Source organism: Chiloscyllium punctatum, chromosome 11 (genome assembly GCF_047496795.1).
Source record: "Chiloscyllium punctatum isolate Juve2018m chromosome 11, sChiPun1.3, whole genome shotgun sequence".
NCBI classification, from domain to species: domain Eukaryota; kingdom Metazoa; phylum Chordata; class Chondrichthyes; order Orectolobiformes; family Hemiscylliidae; genus Chiloscyllium; species Chiloscyllium punctatum.
The window spans coordinates 87,554,609-87,575,843 of record NC_092749.1 but is presented as its reverse complement, the minus strand read 5'-3'; the positions used below and the strand labels follow the sequence as shown (position 1 = coordinate 87,575,843).

At 40.1% G+C, this 21,235-nt stretch overlaps 1 protein-coding gene across 6 annotated transcripts in view; it reads right to left on the bottom strand.

The window, feature by feature from the left end:
- Positions 1–20,936, bottom strand: part of map3k4 (mitogen-activated protein kinase kinase kinase 4) — a 204,090-nt gene extending 183,154 nt beyond the window's left edge. For 3 of the 6 annotated variants that reach the window (XM_072581200.1, XM_072581199.1, XM_072581197.1), the window contains exon 1: positions 20,658–20,936. In XM_072581200.1, coding sequence (XP_072437301.1) covers positions 20,658–20,695 — 38 coding nt within the window. In that variant the 5' untranslated portion in view covers positions 20,696–20,936. Of the gene's footprint in view, positions 1–8,636; positions 9,229–20,657 lie in introns of all 6 variants that reach the window. The other 3 variants (XM_072581195.1, XM_072581201.1, XM_072581196.1) reach the window with 2 other exon arrangements.
- Between the last annotated feature and the right edge of the window lie 299 nt (positions 20,937–21,235).

Genomic DNA, 21,235 nt, shown 5'->3' with positions numbered 1-21,235 from the left:
TTACTGCAAATACAACACTATCAGTCCTTACTTACTAGTTAGCAAAACATATTAACTTAACTGACTTTTATTTTAAAATGCATGTTCCACAGCTTGATGGTTTAGGTTACAGTGGATAAGCATTATTTTCTTTAATTAAATTCTGCTCTACGTAATGAAGACGATGGTCACTCCCTACTGTTGTAATAATGTACAAACCATTTAGGGAAGGAATGCAAGGCAAGTAGATTTTCCACATTGCTACAAGCATAATTTCAACATACCACAAAACAGAAACTAAGAAAGACAAGTTTCCAGTAGACAAGTATGCTGTTCTGAAAAGAATATTTGTAAAATATAGAATTGAGAGTACAGAATGCTATTAGACCAAGCTAATCTATAGCAATGAACATCTTCACACTCAATTTCATCTAACCCACCCAGTTATATTCTTCTACTCCTTTCTCCTTCAGGTATTTTAATTTGTTTTCCTTTAAACGTAACTATGCTATTTACTATCATACAATTGAAGTTCATATTGATCCCACAGTTTTTAGCAAATATCTCTTGAATTGTTCATTGGATTCATTACTGTATCTGTTATATTTACAGCATCTATTTTGAGCTGCTCCTCACACCGTTTCCAATTCTCACTTTTGTCTCAAGATTATTACAAGTTAATGAGTTCTTATCAAAATTATTCGGTTCAACCAGTTTGATCGACTTACTCATCATGCATGGCAATACAAAGCAAAACAATGAGACTGCTTTAGTGGTTTAAAAAGCTAAATCTTTGAACTTCCAAATTGGCTCAGGATGGTGTTTCCCAGTTATATCCCTCTTACTGAAAGTAGGTTGCAGATCACTACATCAAACAATGATTTACTGGCATGGAAGTGAGAAACTGGCAGGCATCTTTATAACTGACATCACTGATTTTCTGTAGGGTGGTTCTTCAGAACTTGGGTAGTGTGACAGGTAATATAGTTAAGAGGTTAAGATTGGTAGTCAAGCATTTAAATATGTAGCATCAAAAGATGTAGCATTTAAATATGTAGCACCTGAAGAAGGGCTGATGCCCGAAACGTCGATTCTCCTGTTCCTTGGATGCTGCCTGACCTGCTGCGCTTTTCCAGCAACACATTTTCAGCATCAGATAACAAGCATGCAAATCTACAGTGACCATATTACTCAGAACAGATCAGTCACATTCTTATAAATAGGGCCAGGTCCTCTCAGAAAGTGAATGCTGCATCAGCAAGGTAGAAACAGATGAATTGAGACTTTTGACTGGCCAGGTGTGCACCTGGACTAGATTCAAAGTTAGTTATGATATAGCGGAACAAAGTACCATCTTAAAAATTTATTACAGTTGATGAGGAAATTCAGACAAAATAAAAACAATCAAATTCAAAAGAACGCACACACACACTTCCAATTTTAGGTGATCCAGAAAGAAGTTAGTCATTCGTAATAATACTGCACATGCTAACCTGCGAAATGCATATGCAATACTTGCTGTGCTAACCATATTCTTGGTGGAAGAGAATAAGAAATGATTATTCACTGCATTTTCTTGGCTTCCCAAGCCAATGTGTTGTTAAAAACATGTCAGGTGAAGAAACACTGGCTCGAGTAGGAGCTAGAAGAGTCTGTTCGTCTAACATTCTGACAAATCAATTATAAATTCGAAAAAAAAACTGCCCATAAAATATAATTGATTACTTACAGTGTGGAAACAGACCCTTCGGCCCACCAATTCCACACTGACCCTCCAAAGAACAACCCATCCAGACCCATTCCCCTATATTTACCCCTTCACCCAACACTACTGGCAATTTAGCATGACCAATTCACCTGACCTGCACATCTTTGGACTGTGGGAGGAAACCAGAGCACCCGGAGGTAGCCCACGCAGACACGGGGAGAAAGTGCAAACTCCACACAGACAGTTACCTGAGGCGGGAATTGAACCCGGGTCTCTGGCACTGTGAGGCAACAGTGCTAACCACTGTGCCACCTTGCTGTCCAGTTTTTAACAGGGGCTTCGGCCCAACACATCCACACCAACCCTCCGAAGAGCAACCCACCCAGAGACTCATTCCCCTACATTTACCCCTTCACCGAACACTACGTGCAATTTTAGCATGGCCAAATCACCTAACCTGCACATTTTTCTTTGGACTGTGGGAGGAAATCGGAGCACCCGGTGGAAACCCATGCAGGCACTGGGAGTGTTTGCAAACTCCACACAGACAGTTGCCTGAGGCGGGAATTGAACCAGGGTCTCTGGCGCTGTGAGGCAGCAGTACTAACCACTGTGCCACAGTGCCGCCCATCATATAAGTAATATAGATAAACATTTCTCTTTAGGATAATGCTGATTCGTTAATTGAGCTTGAGACACAAGATTGAGAACTGATTTCACTAGTGTGAAAGAAATGTTGGAAAGAAGACATCAAGGATTCAAGTCACACCTGTCCCAGAGGTGTGCATAGCATTTCCAAATAAGTTAATTAAAACATTTTAGGGTTCTTGTGGTGCAGTGGCAGTGTCCCTACCACTGGGCCAGAAGGCTTAGGTTGAAGTCTCACCCGCTCCAGAAATGTGTCATAGCATGTCTAAGCAAGTTGATTAACAAAAATTCAGGGAGCACCTGTGACACTGAAGAGGTAGAATTAGCTGTAACATTATCCACAAAAGAAGGTGACGTAGATGCGGCCTTACTGACTGGCTTGAAACAATATTAGCATTACCTCATTTCTGCAATTCAGCTTTGCTCATCTTCAAGGGTGTAATGAGGTCTGGAATGGAATTGTCTACTGCAATCTAAACAATGAGTCAGTTAACTAATTTCAGCATTTCCAAATGCCCCTGCACTAGCCGAGACAACCAGTGAGACTGGATCTTGTTTACTACCAGATTGCATTTCTCCCCTACCCACCTGTGACCACTTCCAACCAACTCAACTTGTACAGCAGTAGACAACAGTTCTTCTATCTGGCACAACCCCTTGACACCCCTTTTCTTCCTCCAGTCAGTCTTATTTATGAAATTTGTAAGCCACAATTTCACAATTTGGTAATTTTTACTTAAAACAGCAATTTGAGAGCTCTGACTGAATAATTTTCATTTGTTTTAGCTATAGGCAGAGTGACTCAATGGATACACATTAAAGATACGTGCTCTGCTCTCTCATAGTTTTAACTGGTATTTCTTAGCGATTGTCCCAGTATGAAATTTGAATAACTCAGCACATGGCATCTAAACATACAAATCAAGAGTAGCATGAGAAGTGCAAATAAAATCAAAATCCTGAGTTCTGACACCAATATGACATGACAATATGGAAACATATTATTACAGACATATATTAATGTGTATAGAGTATATTGTTCTGTGCAGCCATTAGAGCTCCATATTTGTCTAGTACTTAGACTCCTTATGAAACTGTACCATTTAGGAAAAACACTACCTCCAGTTAGCACTGATAATTAACACAAAGGTGTTCAACAATTTACGTTTCTTATTCCAAAGCTCATATTCCCAGTATGATAATTCCCACTATATAATCGCTAGAATATATGCAAATTTTAACTGTCTCCTGCCTGGTAGATTCTGGATGACTGACTACTACCAATTTATGCTATAGAATCCATAGCTGAACAACACAACATTTTAAACTTATTCCAAATTTAACGCAGTAATTAAATTCTATTCTGTAGAAGCTAAAACCTCTCAGAAAACAAGCTCCGTTTCTCCAAGGACATTATAGGTACCACTTAACATGTTAAATTGAATTAGCAATAGAACTCCACTATAAGTAAGCTTGCATGTTTTATAAGAATATCATTTAAAATAATGAATACACAAGAACAAAGTTGTAATCAAACTTGTAACAGTCCTGTAGGAACTTGTAATGCATCTGTTGTTGGCTAATTTTGTGATTTCACTTGATCATATTCTGCATCTCCAAAAATTAGTATTTCATCTACATCATTTACTACACTTACCACACGAAGAAGCAAGCCAAAATAATCCCTTTAGTTAAAGGGAATTTCAAACCTGGTCGCTTAAAACGTGTTTGCATAAATCTATTTTGTAAGAGCAACACCTATTAATCCACTGTTACTTAATCACTTTCAAAGCATATGCCTTCAATCTTCTCAACTCACTCACATTCAGTTCATTTGCTGTTACTCTCTAATGTGCCGTTTACCCATGTCACACGGCAGTCAAACAAACTCACCCATGCTAGTGTCTATAAATCCACAAGCTCTCCTCACATTTGAAATGCCTTATCTTAACCTTGCATCAAATCTTTATTTTTCTTTCACACACCTATCTAACTGCCTTTTGAAAGCATCTAAACTGCTCATCTCAACCATTTCCTGTGGCCCAAATTTTTAAAAAAGCCATTGAAACATAGACCCATACAAAAGGTTCTGGCACAGGAACAGGTCCATCAGCCTACTGAGCCTCATCTCCCATTACATTTTTTAGCAACTATCTTGCATTAATGTTGCCTAATTTTGAAGTTCTCCCACAATTGGAAACATTCTCACTACAAATACCTGTCTAATCCAACCTTATTCAGACATTCTCAAAATCTTCTCTTTTCTAAATAAGGCAGCCTCAACCTGTTCAACCTTTCCAAATAGATGTAATCTCTCCTTTCCATCACTATTGTCACTGTCTGCTTACCTGCACTTTCTTCAGGTATTACAATGTAATTTCTGCACTAGAACCTCAGGAGGGTCTTGTACAATTTTAAGCAAGTTGCTATTTTTGAATTCAATACACCTAGAAGTAAATCCCAGAGCTTTGTTAGCACATTTAATTCTTTATATTACTTGCAATCACTCCCCAAATGGCTGAGTGTCATTGTCCCATGTTCATATCCTTTATCTCCCATGTTGTTGAACTTGGCACAGCCAGTGGTACTGGTTGAGTTGCAATGAGCGGCAACAGTTGCAAGCAGTTTATTAAAGTACTCAATTAGTCTCAACTCACTCAAAACCCTTTCATTCAATGCCAAATTCCCTCTACAACTACTGCCCCATAAAATCAGTCTTTTTTTGCATCCTATTCAATAGAGTTGAATTTCTGATCGTCCTACCTAGCTCCTCTCCTCACAAATAACAACATGTTAAAAGCTGGTATTTCACATGTTTTGAAGAAAAACAAATTAAAGTGTTAATGGACGCAGAGGCTGTGCTTTCTTCTGCAAACGTATTCATCTTAGCCACTCCTACTAACCTTGCTAAATTCAGCATTTTCCTGCCTGTTTCAATTCCCAGCTGTTAACAACTGCTGCCAATTCAGCTTCCTGCTCACCACCAATTTTCTTTTCTCCCTCCGCAGATGTACACAGAAGTATCCTGGACCTACTAACTTTTAAAACATTCTTGCTGAAATTTGTAACTGACACCATTTTTAATCATTTCTTTTTACTCAATGGCTGACTGATGTTCTTATGCTCCTATGCCTTATGGTCTGTTTTCTTTTGCATTGCTCCACTTGCAATGAGCAGAAATCCATTCTCCCCTCTAAGAATTTGTGGTTCTAAATAGCAGTCAACTTCAGTTCAGTTTTGTTAAATACACTACGCATTTGTTTGTTAATTCTTTTTCTTCTAACTTCTAGACCTGCCACTTCACTGATTCATTCATGATTGGTGTTGATATTTAGTAACTATTTCTTCATCTCCTGGCTCCTCTATTAATTCAAGTTATGATAGAAATGCAATGGTATTCGTTAATCTTTCATTACTGCTGCTGATGATACTGCATGTATTAGTATTTCTTTTGGTGAGTTGTCCTCTTACAATTGCCCAGTTCTTGATAGCATTTTGCAATTTAAACTTTATACCATTAATTTGAACCTCTAATATTTGAATATCGTTTGTTCACTACTCTAGAACACCATGAATCACTTTTAAAATTTCAATGTAATGACTGAGATTGAAGAGCCATATTAGACTTGTCACATCAATACCTAATCTTCAGTTTAAACAATGTTCTAGAGTACAGGGAATAATTGGGCAAAAGCACACAGGAATATAAATGTATATATTTATATACATTTATAAATGTATAAAGGAATACACAGGTATAAAAGGAAACTGTATATAAACTTGTCATGCTATAATTACACGATCAGCACTGCAGCTAGTTAAATTGTTCCAAGTAAAATACACAATCAATACATGCTTTTGCCATGGACACACAATTTACCTGACCCCTGCATCTGTGATTCTTCCTCTAAAATCTCAAGTTTAATTAACTATAGAATATTAAAATAATTATAAAATTAAAATTCTTGGGGACATGTTAAATTCTGAGGCAAATAAATTACTCATCTACTGCTTGAACTTTCACTGTTCATTGGAAATTATAATAGTTAAAAAGGAGTGACATAAAAACTTAGATAATTGATGAGTATAATCAAAATGTAATACATTAAACTGACAAATATATATTAATGGCATTGTTCAGGCAAAGCTGTATAATATTGCAATGCCCTCCAACCTTCCATGCTTCGCAACTTTCAACTTAGTCAAAGCTGGTTTTTCCTGATTCTCACATTGCATTCAACCACTTTCATTTGCTGACTTACCTTGACTCACAATTCAATATCACCTCAAGAATTTTAAATTCTTATCTTTGCACTCAGACCCCATTTCCTGAGATTTCCTTCACGGCAATATTCCTCTGGGACTCCTGCGATCCTCCAGCCCTGGTCTCTTCTGCATCCCTTTCACCCTCCAACTGAGTATAAGCTTTCAGCTGTAGAATTCTGCCACACACTAAAACCTGATCATTCCTTCAAAAGGATCTTCCGAAAATCGATGACCAACACTTTGGTCACCTATTACTTGATTTGGGGTCAAATTTTGTCTGATTATGCTCCTGGGACTTGCACCATGTGGACTGCATTTTAAATTGCTTCTTACATCTGTCATCAGTTTCAGCAGGAATTCCCTATCCAGCTACCAATGAATCAGCTGTTAAGAATATTGTACATGTATTATCAAGTTGCTTGGAGGTGAGATGTAAGGGAAAGGAAGATGTGGGATTAGCAGCACATGCAATTGCTAGGAGCACCTCTAAATAATGTTTTCAGCATAATAGCAGTGTCACTACCTCAGAGCCTGGTGACCCAGGCTCAGATACACCTGCTACATAGGTATGTAATAACATCCTTGAGTGGGCTGATTTAAAAACGGATTCTAAACTAAAAGATCCAAATTTTTATGCTGACAAGGCCAAGTGGGCAAATCAGAGGAGCCCAGAGACATTTTTGGTGATTCACAGGTTAGTAAATGCAGCACGAGCTGGCTCCCAGAAACTGTCTGAGACTGCAACAATGTACATGACTACTACTGGTGGATCTGAGTCAATGAGTGTACTGCTCCAGATCTAATTTTAAGAAAGAAGTAGGCTGTGTATTTTTTTTTGCAGAAATCTAGATTTTCTTCAGGCATTGTGAAGACTACATTATTTAAAGTGCAACAAAAATCTGCCTTTCATTCTCCAGTTGGAATGAGATTTAACACACTACCTTGTTAATTAAGGTCGAAGGCTGATTCATGTCACATGTCACATATCAAGGACCCATTCACTTAAAAACTAGACCACAACTGTTTCCATACACATGGCCTACAACAATCTTTATTAGCCAACTAATAAATATTACTTTAAGATATTATTTTAAGGGTTCAGTGAATCTTCCAATTAGCTCTTTTCAGCAGAACCTTAAACTGGATCATTAATAGCAGGGTGTAATTTAGCATGACTGCATCACTATCTTTACATATAAAAAGAGTATGCGTATTGAATGTTTTTGATATCCGAAAGAAAAAATTTTTAAGAAATACTCAAATTAATCAAAGGCTTGTGCAAAGAATGTTTGCCCCTTTGTAAAAAGCACCAAAACCATAAATAGAAGCCAAGTACTGTGAAGACAGGAGATCTGAAATAAAAACAAAGTGCCGGAAAACTCAGCAGGCCTGGCAGCACATGAGGCAAGAGGAACAGAGTTAAGGTTGAGTTCAATACGACTCCTCTTCGGAATTGAATCTATAACAACGATCTTCGTCTTTCATTTCAATATAGCAGCTTGCTCTGATGCCAACATTTTGTCCTCAGCATGTTGCAGTAATCTGAGGAAGCCAAATGCAAGCTGGAAGAACAGTACTTTATTCTGTGTTTAGGCCCTTTATATCCTTCTGAACTCAATGTTGATTTCCACGTATTCAGAACATGAGCACTTTCATCCCTTTGATTCTCTCCCCACCTAAGTGACTTGTCTGCATGTACTTATTCTCAGCAAAGGTGACATACTTTTTTGTTGTTAGCACCGATAGTTAACTTCTATTCTGTATTTACATCAACTCTACCATCATTAAAACTCTTTGCCTCTTGCTTTGGGCACCCTCATCATCTGTCCCCCTTATTCTTCCTTACCAAGTTAACAGCATAAAATCCATCATTTTCAGCCCTTCTGTTCCAAAGTCATTACTTTCTCAAAACATTAACAAGAGTCTCCCTCGGTCTACAGATGCTGCCAGTCCTGCGTTCCTCCAGCATGTTGTTTTTAAACTGAACATTTTTAACTTACAACCGAAAGATTGTAATGATCCTTAGAACACTCACCTGAGCAACACCAGGAAAGATTTGCTCATAAGAGGTGGATGCTATGGCTCAAAATGGATAATATGCCTATTGGATCACATTTTGATTAAATACATAGTGTACATAATTATTACTTGCACAATAGAGTCCCTGCATCTCTTCTCAGGGTATGATGCAAATGTGCCACTGTTCCTGCTGTGATGTCCATTTCTCATCAAGATCTTTGACTTGTACTTCGACAGGTGTGTATAAAGTAGAAGTGACGTAAGGGAAATGGATTTTGGAATTAGTTTAATTATATGCTAGTTTCAAGAGAGCTGCTTGTGCAGCTGTGACATATACCACATTGAGAAAAGGCTTCTCTAACATGGAAGATTGGATCTCTTTGTGAAGAATGTCCCATGAAGATATCTTGAGTGCAGACTAAAAAGCTGTACAGTAGTCCATCATATTTTAACTTTGTTCATGGGATGTGAACAAACCTAACAAGGTCTGCTTTTATTATCCATGCCTAATTATTCTTAAGATATTGGCAAGCCACCTTTTGAACCACTGCAGTCATGGTGTCGATACAACCACAGCGTAGTCAGGGAGGCAGTTCCAGGATCTTGTCCTGATAACAAGAAACAAAGAGCAATATATTTTCAGAGAGTTATGAAAGTGTACAGGTGCACTGTACCTTTAAGAGAGTTGAAAAGCTAGCAAGAACTGAACGCATAGAGTGCCCTGAACAAAGAAAGAATGTAGTACTTGGTTGAAACAAATAGCAGGTGAGTCCCATGAAACAAAAACAACTTCAAATTCGGCCAGATTAAATTATGGCCCAAGATACCAAAATCCAATCAAATTTGAAATTACTATTTTGACAATATTAAAACTAATTAAACAATCCAATGTTTTGGGGAATAAAACCAGACAGAGTCATAAAAAGGTACAGCACGGAAACAGACCATCTGTTCGGTATGGTCTAACTAGTCCATACCGAACAGATATCTCAACCTAACCTAGTTCCATTTGCCAGCACTTCGTCAGTATCCCTCTAAACCCTTCCTATTCATAAACCCAGCCTTTTAAATATTGCAATTCTACCAGCTTATACCACTTCCTCTGGCAGCTCATTCCATACATGCACCACCCTCAGTGTGAAAAAGTTGCCCCTTGGGTCTCTTTTATGTCTTTCCTCTCTTACCCTAAATCTAAGTTCTCTAGTTCTGGACTCCCCGATCCCAGGGAAAAGACTTTTCCTATTTATCTTATCCATGACCCTCACGATTTTGGAAACCTTTATAAGGTCACCCCTCAAACTTCGACGCTCCAGGGAAAACAGCCCTAGCCTATTCAGCCTTTCCCTGTAGCTCAAATCCTCCAACCCTGGTAACATCCTTATAAATCTTTTCTGAACCCTTTCAAGTTTCACAACATCTTTCCAATAGGAAGACGACCCGAATTGCATGCAATATTCCAAACATGGCCTAACCAATGTCCTGTATAGCCACAACATGACCTCCCAACTACTATACTCAATGCTCTGACCAATAAAGGAAAGCATACCAAACACCTTCTTCACTATCCTATTTACCTGCGACTCCACTTTCAAGGAGCTATGAACCTGCACTCCAAGCTCTCTTTGTTCAGCAACTCCCTAGCACCTGACCATTAAGTGTACAAGTCCTGCTAAGATTTGCTTTCCCAAAATGCAGCACCTCGCATTTATCTAAACGCCACCTGCCACTTCTCTGCCCATAACCCATTTGATCAAGATCCCGTTGTAATCTGAGGCAACCTTCTTCGCTGTCCACTACAACTCCAATTTTGGTGTCATCTGCAAACTTACTAACTACGCCTATTACATTCACATCCAAATAATTTCGGTAAATGACGAAACGTAGAGGACCCAGCACCGATCCTCGTGGCAACTCCACTGGTCACAGGCCTCCAGTCTGAAAAACAACCCTCCACCACCATCTGCCTTCTACCTTCATGCTCATTCTGTATCCAAATGGCTAGTTCTCCCTGTATTCCACGAGACTAACCTTGCTAACCAGTCTCTCACAGGAACCTTGTCGAATGCCGTACTGAGGCATCCAATCCTCTTTCCTCTGATCAATCCTCTTTATTAATTTTTCAAAAATCTCAATCAAGTTTGAGGGACATGATTTCCCACACACAAAGCCATGTTGACTATCCTTAATCAGTCACTGCCTTTCCGAATGTGTAAATCCTATCCCTAAGGATTCCCTCCAAACACTTGCCCACCACTGACTTCAGACTCACTGGTCTATACTTCCCTGGCTTGTCCTTACCACCCCTTCTTAAACAGTGGCACCACGTTAGCCAACCTCTAGTTTTCTGTCATCTCACCTGTGACTATCAATGATATAGATATCTCAGCAAGGGGCCCAACAATCATTTCCTTAGCTCGCAGAGTTCCAAGGTACATCTGATCAGGTCCAAGAAATTTATCCACTTTTTTGTTTCAAGACATCCAGCAATTCCTCCTCTGTAATATGGACCTTTTTCCAAGATGTCACCATCTATTTCCCTACATTCTATATCTTCTATGTCGTTCTCCACTATAAACACTGATGCAAAATACTCATTTAGTATCTCCCCCATCTCCTGCGGCTCTACACAAAGACTGCCTTGCTGACTTTTGAGGGGTCCAATTTGCTCCCCAGTTAATCTTTTGTCCTTAATGTATTTGTAAAAACCCTTTGGATTCTCCTTTACCCTATTTGCCAAAGCTATCTCATGTCCATATTTTACCCTCCTGATTTCCCTCTTAAGTATACTCCTACTGCTTTTATACTCCAAGTACTCATTTGATCTATCTTGTCTATACCTGACATATTTTTCCTTCTTTTTCTTAACCAAACCCTCAATTTCTCTCGTCATCCAGCATTCCCTACACATACCAGCCCTTCTTTTCACCCTAACAGGAATATACTGTCGCTGAACTCCTGTTAGCTCATTTCTGAAGACTTCCCATTTCCAGCCATCCTTTTACCTGCAAACATCTGCCGCCAATCAGTTTTTGAAAGTTCTTGCCTAATACTGTCAAAATTAGCCTTCCTCCAATTTAAAACTTCAACTTTTTAGATCTGGTCTATCTTTTATCATCACTATTTTAAAACTAATAGAATTATGGTTGCTGGCCCCAAAGTGCTCCCCCACTGACAACTCAGTCACCTGCCCTGCCTGATTTCCTAAGAGTAGGTCAAGTTTTGCACCTTCTCCAGTAGGTATTAACACATACTGACTCAAAATTGTCTTGTACACTCTTGACAAGTTCCTCTTAACGCTGCGGCAGTCCCAGTCTATGTTTGGAAAGTTAAAAATCCCCTTCCAGAACCACCATGTTATTCTTACAGATAATTGGAATCTCCTTACAAATTGTTTCTCAACTTCCTGCTATTGGGGGCTATAATACTATCCCAATAAGGTGATCATCCCTTTCTTATTTCTCAGTTTCACCCACTTAGCTTCCCTGGATGTATTTCCGGGAATATCCTCCCGTACAGCCATTATGCTATCACTTACCAAAAACGCCATGCCACTTCCTCTCTCGCCTTTCTATCCTTCCTATAGTATGCGTTATCTGGAACATTAGGCTGCCAGCCCAATCTATCCCTGAGCCATATTTCTGTAATTGCTATGATACCCCAGTCCCACGTTCCTAACCACACTCTGAGTTAATCTGCCTTCCCTGTGAGGCCTCTTGCATTGAAATAAATGCAGTTTAATTTATCAGTGCTACCTTGTTCTCTGCTTTGTTCCTGCCTGCCCAGAGTGTTTGACTCGCTTCTTTCCTCATTTTGAACAGGTCGAAGAACTGCCAAGGACATCCACAAATAGACTACTAGTTGAAGAGCTCTCCGAAAGGTACCTGTGTATAAGACGTGTGCGCGCCGAACATCGAAACTGACCTAGAGAAAATCTACAGAGGAAAATCGACAAAGCTGACTGGTTTTTGAAAAGTGATTTTTTTTTTGTAAATCTTTAAATCAGGATTTTTTTTGTTGGACGAGTATTCTAGAGTGAGGGGTAAAGGATAGGTTTAAGAGAAAGGAGTTATAAATAATTGTTAGCTTTAATATTCCCTGTTGGACTTAAAGAATAAAGCTGTTAATATTTACTTTAAATAGTGACTTCTGTGATGGTTCTTTGCCTCTTGAATTTTAACAAATTATGGCGTGAGCTGAACTTTCTCTTTGCAGCTGGTTTAAATTAGCAGAGGGGTTTACCCAGTGTCATAAGAAGAAGAATGTGACATTTGAAAACAACACTGAAGTGGGTAGTATCCTCATATTCCAGCTGGCCTTGATCTTCCAGGTGGTGGAGAATGCAAGTTTGGAAGTTGTTTTAAAGAATCTTGGCAAATTGTATTGCATTTGTAAAATGGTACACACTTAACATACACTTTTAATAGAGGGAATAAAAGTTCAAAATGTTGCACGGATGCCAATTAAATGAGCTTTTTCTTGGATGGTGTTGAGCTTCAAGTCTTATTGGAGTTCCAGGCATAGACAGTAATCCATCACACTCCTGACTTGTGCCTTGAACATGGTAGACAGGCACTAGGGAGTGAGGTGAGTTCCTTGCTGCAGAACCCCTAGCAGCTAACAAACTCGTGTAGCTACAATATTTATTTGGCGGATCCAGTCGATATATTTCCGGTCAATGTTAACCACTAGAATGTCAATTTTAGATTAGATTACTTACAGTGTGGAAACAGGCCCTTCGGCCCAACAAGTCCACACCGCCCCGCCGAAGTGCAACCCACCCATACCCCTACATCACAACGTTGCGGTTGGGTGGTGATCAAGGTCAGTTACTCTTATTTCAACCTGAGTTCTGCTCTGTCATGGCCTCTACTCCATTCTCCTCTCTGCATCCCATAACCCTCGAATAACAAAATTTAATTCGGCTTTCAACATATTCAATACCTAAGCCTCCTTTTGTCGGGTGGGTGGGTGAAAGGAAGAGAAACAATTCACAGATCAAAAAAAACTCCATCTTAATCTTAAATGGGAGATACACAGTTTTTAAAATATTTTCCCTTGTTCCAGTTTCACCTACAAGCTGAACATCCTTACAGCATCCACCCTTCCAAGTCCCCTCAAAACCCTCTTTTCAATTAGATAATTTCTCATTTCTCTAAATTTTAATAAGCAAGCTGCTCAATCTTTCCTTAAAGGCTAACTTTTTTTTCCCAGAAATCTGAACTTTCTCTGAATATTCTAATGCAATTATAACCTTTCTCAAACTTTATTAACCAAATTGGGTGATGCTCAGACAAGTTTGGGCTTTCAATTTCACTTTATTGTAAATATCGAAACTGACTTTGGATACATTTCAATATAATACTTTTAGTGAATGAGTAATGAAGTATAACAATAAAACCCCATTATTGAGGTCCAACTTCAACTGAAATGTATGAAAAATCTATTTCAATGCACAAACCCCATCCTAAGTTCACATCCTCATCCAGACTCCTGTCAAAAGTTCTTACAGACACAAGGCTAAAGCTCGAGAGGCAATTCATCCTGCATCTGAGGGACTGCAGCATTTCCCTTTTTCCTTAGGGAAGATATGGTGACGTATCCATAACACCTCTGAACTAGCAAACCAGAGATATGAGCTAATGCACTGACAAATACCATCATAGAAATTGGTGAAATTCATATTCAATTATGAAACCTGCAATATAGAGCATTGGTATGGATCTGAACTCTCAAGTAGGCCAGATAAGGCAAGAGTCCATTTCCTTCCCCGAATGTTACTTGTGAACCAGATGAGTTTTTAAGTCATTTCAGTTCCGAATGTGGTTGGTTTCTAATTCGAAATTTAATTGAACTTGAACTCTAAGCTATCGAAGTGACAATTTCAATGAACGTTTGTGGGACATAAGCTCAGGTCTCTGAACTACAAGTCCAGCAACATACCCTACCATTCCCATTACATGGGAATCTCAATTATCCGAATATCAATTATCCGAAGGAGATCCCAAGGTACCTATAGAAACATTACATGAAAGAGCTGCTTCAACCCTGATTGCGTCTTTTGTTTATATTGATTAAAACTATCACTGCCAAGAACAGTCCTGGATATAGATAGCACTGTCTCCAAATGACTGACCTCCCACACACTCTCTTCTCTTCCCCATCCCCCACAGAGTTTTCTTGGAGTTCTACAGAGGGGTGAACCCTAAACCCCCTTTCCCAGATATTCTCTCCAACATTGTTCCGTACAGGGCAGAGGTGGAACTTACCAAAACGTTGCAGTTTAAAAAGATGTGTGCGCGCTATTTGGAGACTTACCACAGAAAGATAGCAGTCTTACTATTGGTGCCCACACTCCGGCTGCCCCGGAGGGGGAGGGGGCGGGCAGGGGCGGAGTTGGACCGGTTTGGGGGTGGGTGGTGTGCTATTGGGGGAGTAAGGGTAGGGAGGTACTGGGGGCAGACAGGAGTGGGAGGTATTGGGGCGGGCGGAGGGCAGTATTGGATGGGGCTTTGGGGGCAGTGTTGAGGGGCAGGCAGGGGTTTGTGTTGGATGGGGTTTTAGGGGCGGAGCCTCACACTTGTAGTGCTGCCTTATCTCCTGAATGGTGAACAGACTTAATAGAAAAGTCCCGAGCCCCAGAGGAAAGGCATTGAATCAATTAACCGAATAATCAATTATCCGAACGAAATAGTGCTCGCCCATCTCGTTCGGATAATCGAGGTTCCTCTGTAACTGTTATGTCCCTGTTACTGTCATTGTTTTCCATATTTCACAACTATTAATTTTCAAGTGCATGGTACTCTTTGAAAATATATACTGAAAAACATCCAGCTTGAGCTCACTCACCATCTCTCTGAACAACTTCATCTCGAATTTGTCACACAGCTTGCCCAACATGGAAACTTCCTGCAACTAAATATCTGGAAACCAAACCATTACAGCTCTCACAACAAAATATAGCAGTGGTGTATTATTTTGATTCATGAGTAACAGTCATTGAGTTAGCAAACTGAACCCTTTTCAGAAACTCAAAAACAATACAGGCTGAAACTTCAATGTAATAAAGACTCTTAAAAGTGCCAGAGCTAACAAAGACTCACTTGCCACCTTAAATGAACATGAGCAACTTACTTGAAAATGAAGTCACAGGTAGACTGTGTAGTGAAGGGGTTTGTTTGGTACGTTTGCCTTTATTGATCAATGCATGGAGTATAGGATTGAGAGGTCATGTCGGGACTGTACAGGACATTGGTTAGGTCACTTTTGGAATACCTTGTGCAATTCTGGTCTCCTCCCTATCAGAAGGAGGTTGTGAAACTTGAAAGAGTTCAGAAAAAATTTACAATGTTGCTGCCAGAGTTGGAGGTTTTAAGCTACAGAAAGAGGCTGAATAAGCTGGGGCTATTTTCCCTGGAAAGTCTGAAGCAAAGGGGTGACCTTATAGAGGTTTATAAAATCACGAGGGATATGGATAGAGCCAATAGTCAAGGTCTTTTCCCTAGAGTAGAGGAGTCCAGAGAAAGACTTAAAATGGACCTAAGGGGCAACTTTTTCACGCAGAGGCTTGAGTGTAGGGAATGAACTGCCAGAGGAAGTGATGGAGACTCATATAATCACAACATTTAAAAGGCATCTGGATATGTACATGAATAGGAAGGGTTTAGAGGGATATGGGCCAAATGGCATTAGATTAATTTAGGATATGAGTCGGCATGGATGAGTCGGACTGAGCTGTCTGTTGTGCTGTACATCTCTATGACTCTATTATACAGGGCTATTTCAAAGAGCAAGAAGTCATTCTCAGTGTCCTGGCCAATATTTATTCTCAAACAATGTCAGATTATCCGGTCCTCAATTCACTGCCACTTGTACGGTGTTGCTGCACAGAGATCAGCTGGTTTGATTCCTACATTACACTTCTCAAGATGACTATCCTACAAAACTACTTCATAACTTTAATGCTGTTAAATGCCTTGAGACAGGATATTGATTAGGCAACATTTGAAATATTGTGTGCAATTCTGGTGTCCCTCCTATAGGATGCTGTGAAATTTGAAAGGGTTCAGAAAAGATTTACAAGAATGTTGCCAGGGTTGGAGCTATAGGGAGAGGCTGAATACACTTGGAGGGGTTTTCCCTGGAATGTTGGAAGCTGAAGGGTAACCTTATAGAGGTTTATAAAATCATGAGAAGCATGGATAGGGTAAATAGGCAAGGTCTTTTCCCCAGGTAGGGGAGTCCAGAACTAGAAGGCATAGGTTTAGAGTGAGATGGGGAAAGATTTAAAAGGGACCTAAGGGGCAACCTTTTCACGCATGAGTGTATGGAATGATCTGCTAGAGGAAGTGGTGGAGGCTGGTATAATTACAACATTTAAAAAGACATTTGGATATGTATATGAATAGGAAGGATTTAAAAGGAGTATTAGCCAGGTGCTGGCAAATGGGACTAGATTAATTTTGGATATCTGATCAGCATGGACGAGTTGGACCAAAGGAACTGTTTCCATGCTGTACATCGCTATGACTCTATAACATGCTTAAGTTTTGAAAATATAATAATTTCTTTCAAATGTAGTTTTATCCTGTGTGTTAATTCACTAAGTATACAATAATGCAGTGCTGAAAAATCCATATGATGATTTAATCTCAAGGGAAAAAAAATCAGGAGTTGGGAAATTTCACATGCAGTTTTTGTAACTGAATAACAAAAGGAAGAAATGAGGAGGGGGGGGAAAAACAGCCACTTTCATTTTCACAATGACAAAAGTGGCTTCAGATGCTGGGGCCTGGATGGACAATTATGCTAATTAAATAATGAAACATCCGCATGCTCAGAGTTAACAATTGTAATATTACAAACCAATTCCTTCACCGAAAAAGAATGCCTAGGTGATTCATCCAATAGTCAGTCCAGCATTTTGTTTTTAAACATATGTGGAATTTTCATAATAGGGTTCCAAGGCACAAGCTAACAAATATTAAAATGAGTGATTCAGGAAGCACAGCAGAGATATCTTTAGTAAGCAGTCTACTATGATGTGAACATGTGGGTAGCTAGTAGTACAATGTTGTGCTGAACGTTGGATGCTGCCCGAACTGCTGTGCTCTTCCAGGACCACTAATCCAGTAGTACAATGAGTCCATTTGCATCAAATTACACGTCCCAAATTCCAGTCTAACAACAACTTGTATTTCCAACTCGCTTCATCAGAATCTCATGTAACAAGATTTTACAAATATAATAGGACAAATAAGTGAAAGCCTGGTCAGTGTTAGGGTTTAAAAAAAACATAAGCAGCAGAGAGATGGAGTGTGTAGAGAATCAATTCCAAATCTTAGCACAAGGTGGTTGAAGGCATAGCTATAACCGATAAAGCATGTGAAAATCAAGAACACAAAAAAAACAGAAGTGAAGGTGAGCAGAGATTTCAAAAGGATGCAGAACATATGAATCAGAAGGCCACTCTGCCCCTCAAACCTGTGAGAACACTAAGATAAAGAATTACTGACCTGATTACTGCACATTCCAGTCTAACCCCATGACCTTTTATCCTTTGTATAATAAGAATCTAACTCTGCTTTAAATATATTCAAAGACTCTTTCTACAAAATATGTTGGAAGTAGAGTTCCAAGGATTCATGACCCACCGAGAAAAGAAATTCTCATGTTTGAAATAGTGACCCCTAGGTTCTTGATTCTAAAACATCTTTTCCACACTCACCATGACAAGACCCCTCCAGATCTTAAACATTTCACTCAAGTTGCAAGAGTTTAGACCCAAAGCCATTGAAGGATGTGATGATCAGGAAAATGTTCAGAATGAGGCCCTCACAGAAGGGGAGCCAACTGAGATCCTGCTTGAACAGGACTTGTGCGAAGGGTTTCTCTTTTTGTTTGTGAAGGTTAGTTAACAGGACACAAGCAAGGGAAGCATTTTTAATTCTTTAATACTTGAGATAACAAAGAAATGATGAGCCATTCAGAAGATGGTCTTATTAATGAAAGCAGGTATGTGACTGAGAGCTCAGCTCAGGGTGAGATGAGACACCAAGTGGTTCAGCTTCAGAGAGAAAAAAATGGACTCAGCCATGGAATATTCTGTGGCAGGGACTGAAGACAATACCTTAAGAAAATAAAAACGGGAAATTCTACGCATCCAGAATTTGGGCAAAATTACACCTATCTCACTCTCCAAGACAGAAATTAATTTCGGGGTGGGTGGGAAAGAAAGAGTAAGGAAAAGGAAGATAATTCCTGCGAAGATTTAGCTCAACATTTTTCTAGTTGAGAAAACTAATCGATTAGAAATAATTTGGCATTTTGCGTGCTAACAGTTATTCAGAAATGGCAAAGAATGGTCATAAAGCATCATGCTAATCACAAGCCTTGCTGCACCGCAAACTTCAGTCATCCTTAATTCCAGAATAAACATATAGCAGCATTACTTAGACGTACTAAATTGCAAACGAAACGGCCGCACCCTAGAAAAACAAAATATTCCGGAAAATGCAGCGCTGCCCTTGAAGTGCATTAAAACCGCAGCTTGAAACACTCCGCCGTCCGATCGGCACAATAGTTCTCCTCAATCGGCTGTACAAGTTCCCCGACAAACAAGGAAAGAAGCAACGTGAGCTAATCACATTGCAAAAAGTTATTTTCAGCATCAGCATCTGTGGATTTGTTCTCAATCTACATCACATTTGTCGCAAACTCCCACTCAAACTCTGAACTTAGAATATTCTTCCCAGAATTTACGTTGCAACTAGTAGACTTCTCAAAAAACGAGCAACCCACACCACTTCCACAAGATACCCAACAATCTGCACTTCTTTTCAACTTCATCGCCTCCGGTTAACACCAGATTCCGGTTCTGGCACAAACCGGGTCAATGCATGTAAAAGTCCTGAGATTCAGCTAAATCTGAATAAATTGTTCACTGATGCATTAGATGTTCCACGAGGGGAGAAAATGTTTTAAAACAACTCTAGCACACAAAAGAGCCCTACGGGCACTGAGGTCGCTGTACAGCTTTTGGGATAAAGGAAAATACTGCTATATATGTTAAGGTTACCAATTAAGATTTTTAACTAACAATATAAAACTGTTTTCCATGCACCTAGTCCTGAGAGACAGAATTAGGTGGACACGAGCTCTGGGTCACAAAGCTGTTGGACTTAGCATAGCTTCGCAATTCTAGAGACTGTTTATCTGTAAAGAGGGAATGGAGGGATCAGCCGGACTTTCTCCAGTTTAGAAACTACCATACGGTTCTAAATCAGCCGTAACTTCACCCTGCAAGCAGGGTCTGTAACAATTCTTCAAACGGTTACTTTTGAATGTCATAAATCTCAAACATTGTTATAAGAAGAACTACATTGGTGCAGTTTGAGCACATTGTGCATGACCTGGCGCACCTTTTGTATCACTCCTTTGTATCAATGGGCCGAGGAGAATGTGTTAAGTATTGTAACATCTCCACCATCCACCAGCTCAAAGATTCAGATTTTTTTTGAACAGCAGCACAGCCATTCGAGAGCATTTATTTTTATGCATTTAGTTCTTTTTTTTGTTTTGCTGCAGAATCCGACCATTGTCAGTGTTTTCCCAAACGAAACTCGCTCATTCGCAACAATTTCCTGCAACTAGCTATAACTTATGCCGAAACACCTGTATGCATACATAACCTCATCCACTTTTCTACAGAATGCAAGAAGTTAAAATTATTTTGCATGGGGTTTTCCCCCTTTTTCACGGTGCAAATTAAAAGCTGCAGTATTTTTTCCCCTGTGCACTATGTGGCAGGAAGCGGCGAGGGTGGCTGTGCGCAAGCGCGGGGGCTGTGGTCCCATGCTCGGCACCGGGAGAACACTATTTGGCAGGAGCTGCTTGCGGCCCAGTCTGCAGCCCTGCATATACCCCCTCCCCGCTCGGTTGACTCTCGAAACGTCCTTCACGTTGCAAACCCTTCGCTTAAAACGTACATAAAAACGTTTGCCCCTTCCCTCTCCTCACTCGCCGTCGCCCTCCGTTGTACCTTTGCATTTGAGGCGGCTGCAGCTCGGACGGTTCCATGTCGGGTAGCCTTACTGGTGCAAAGTGCACGCCATGACGTGTTGTTGTTGCTGCTGTCTTCAAAAGAGAGAAGCACTTAAAAAGTTTTCTGGAGAGGGGGGGGGAAAGGAGGCAAAAAAAAAGAGAAACAAATGGTGGGAGTCCACGCCGTGGCTGCAAGGACTGAGGCGTCAGCCAGCACTCGGGCGCCTCTCTGCTACCGAGGCGGCCATCTTGCGACCGGTATGTGGTAACTAGGGCAACCGGCTACAGCCGGCAGAGGGCAGCAAGACGGACAACAACAACAACAACAACAACAACTGGAGACACTGCCTCCAGGTGTGTACACACACACACCTCTGTGTTCACTTTCCATTGTCTGATCAACCTGAAGCACATTAACTCGAGTACATCAATTCACTGCAGTTATTCGCGTGGGAAGGAACAGGTCAACTGTTTTCTATCCCCCCTCTCCCCCCGGGGGGAAACGAATCGGCTGCTTACTTTTTCCCAGCCGTGGTGATTTTTGTCTTTCTTTGCAGCAGGTCCTCAGAGGGGGAA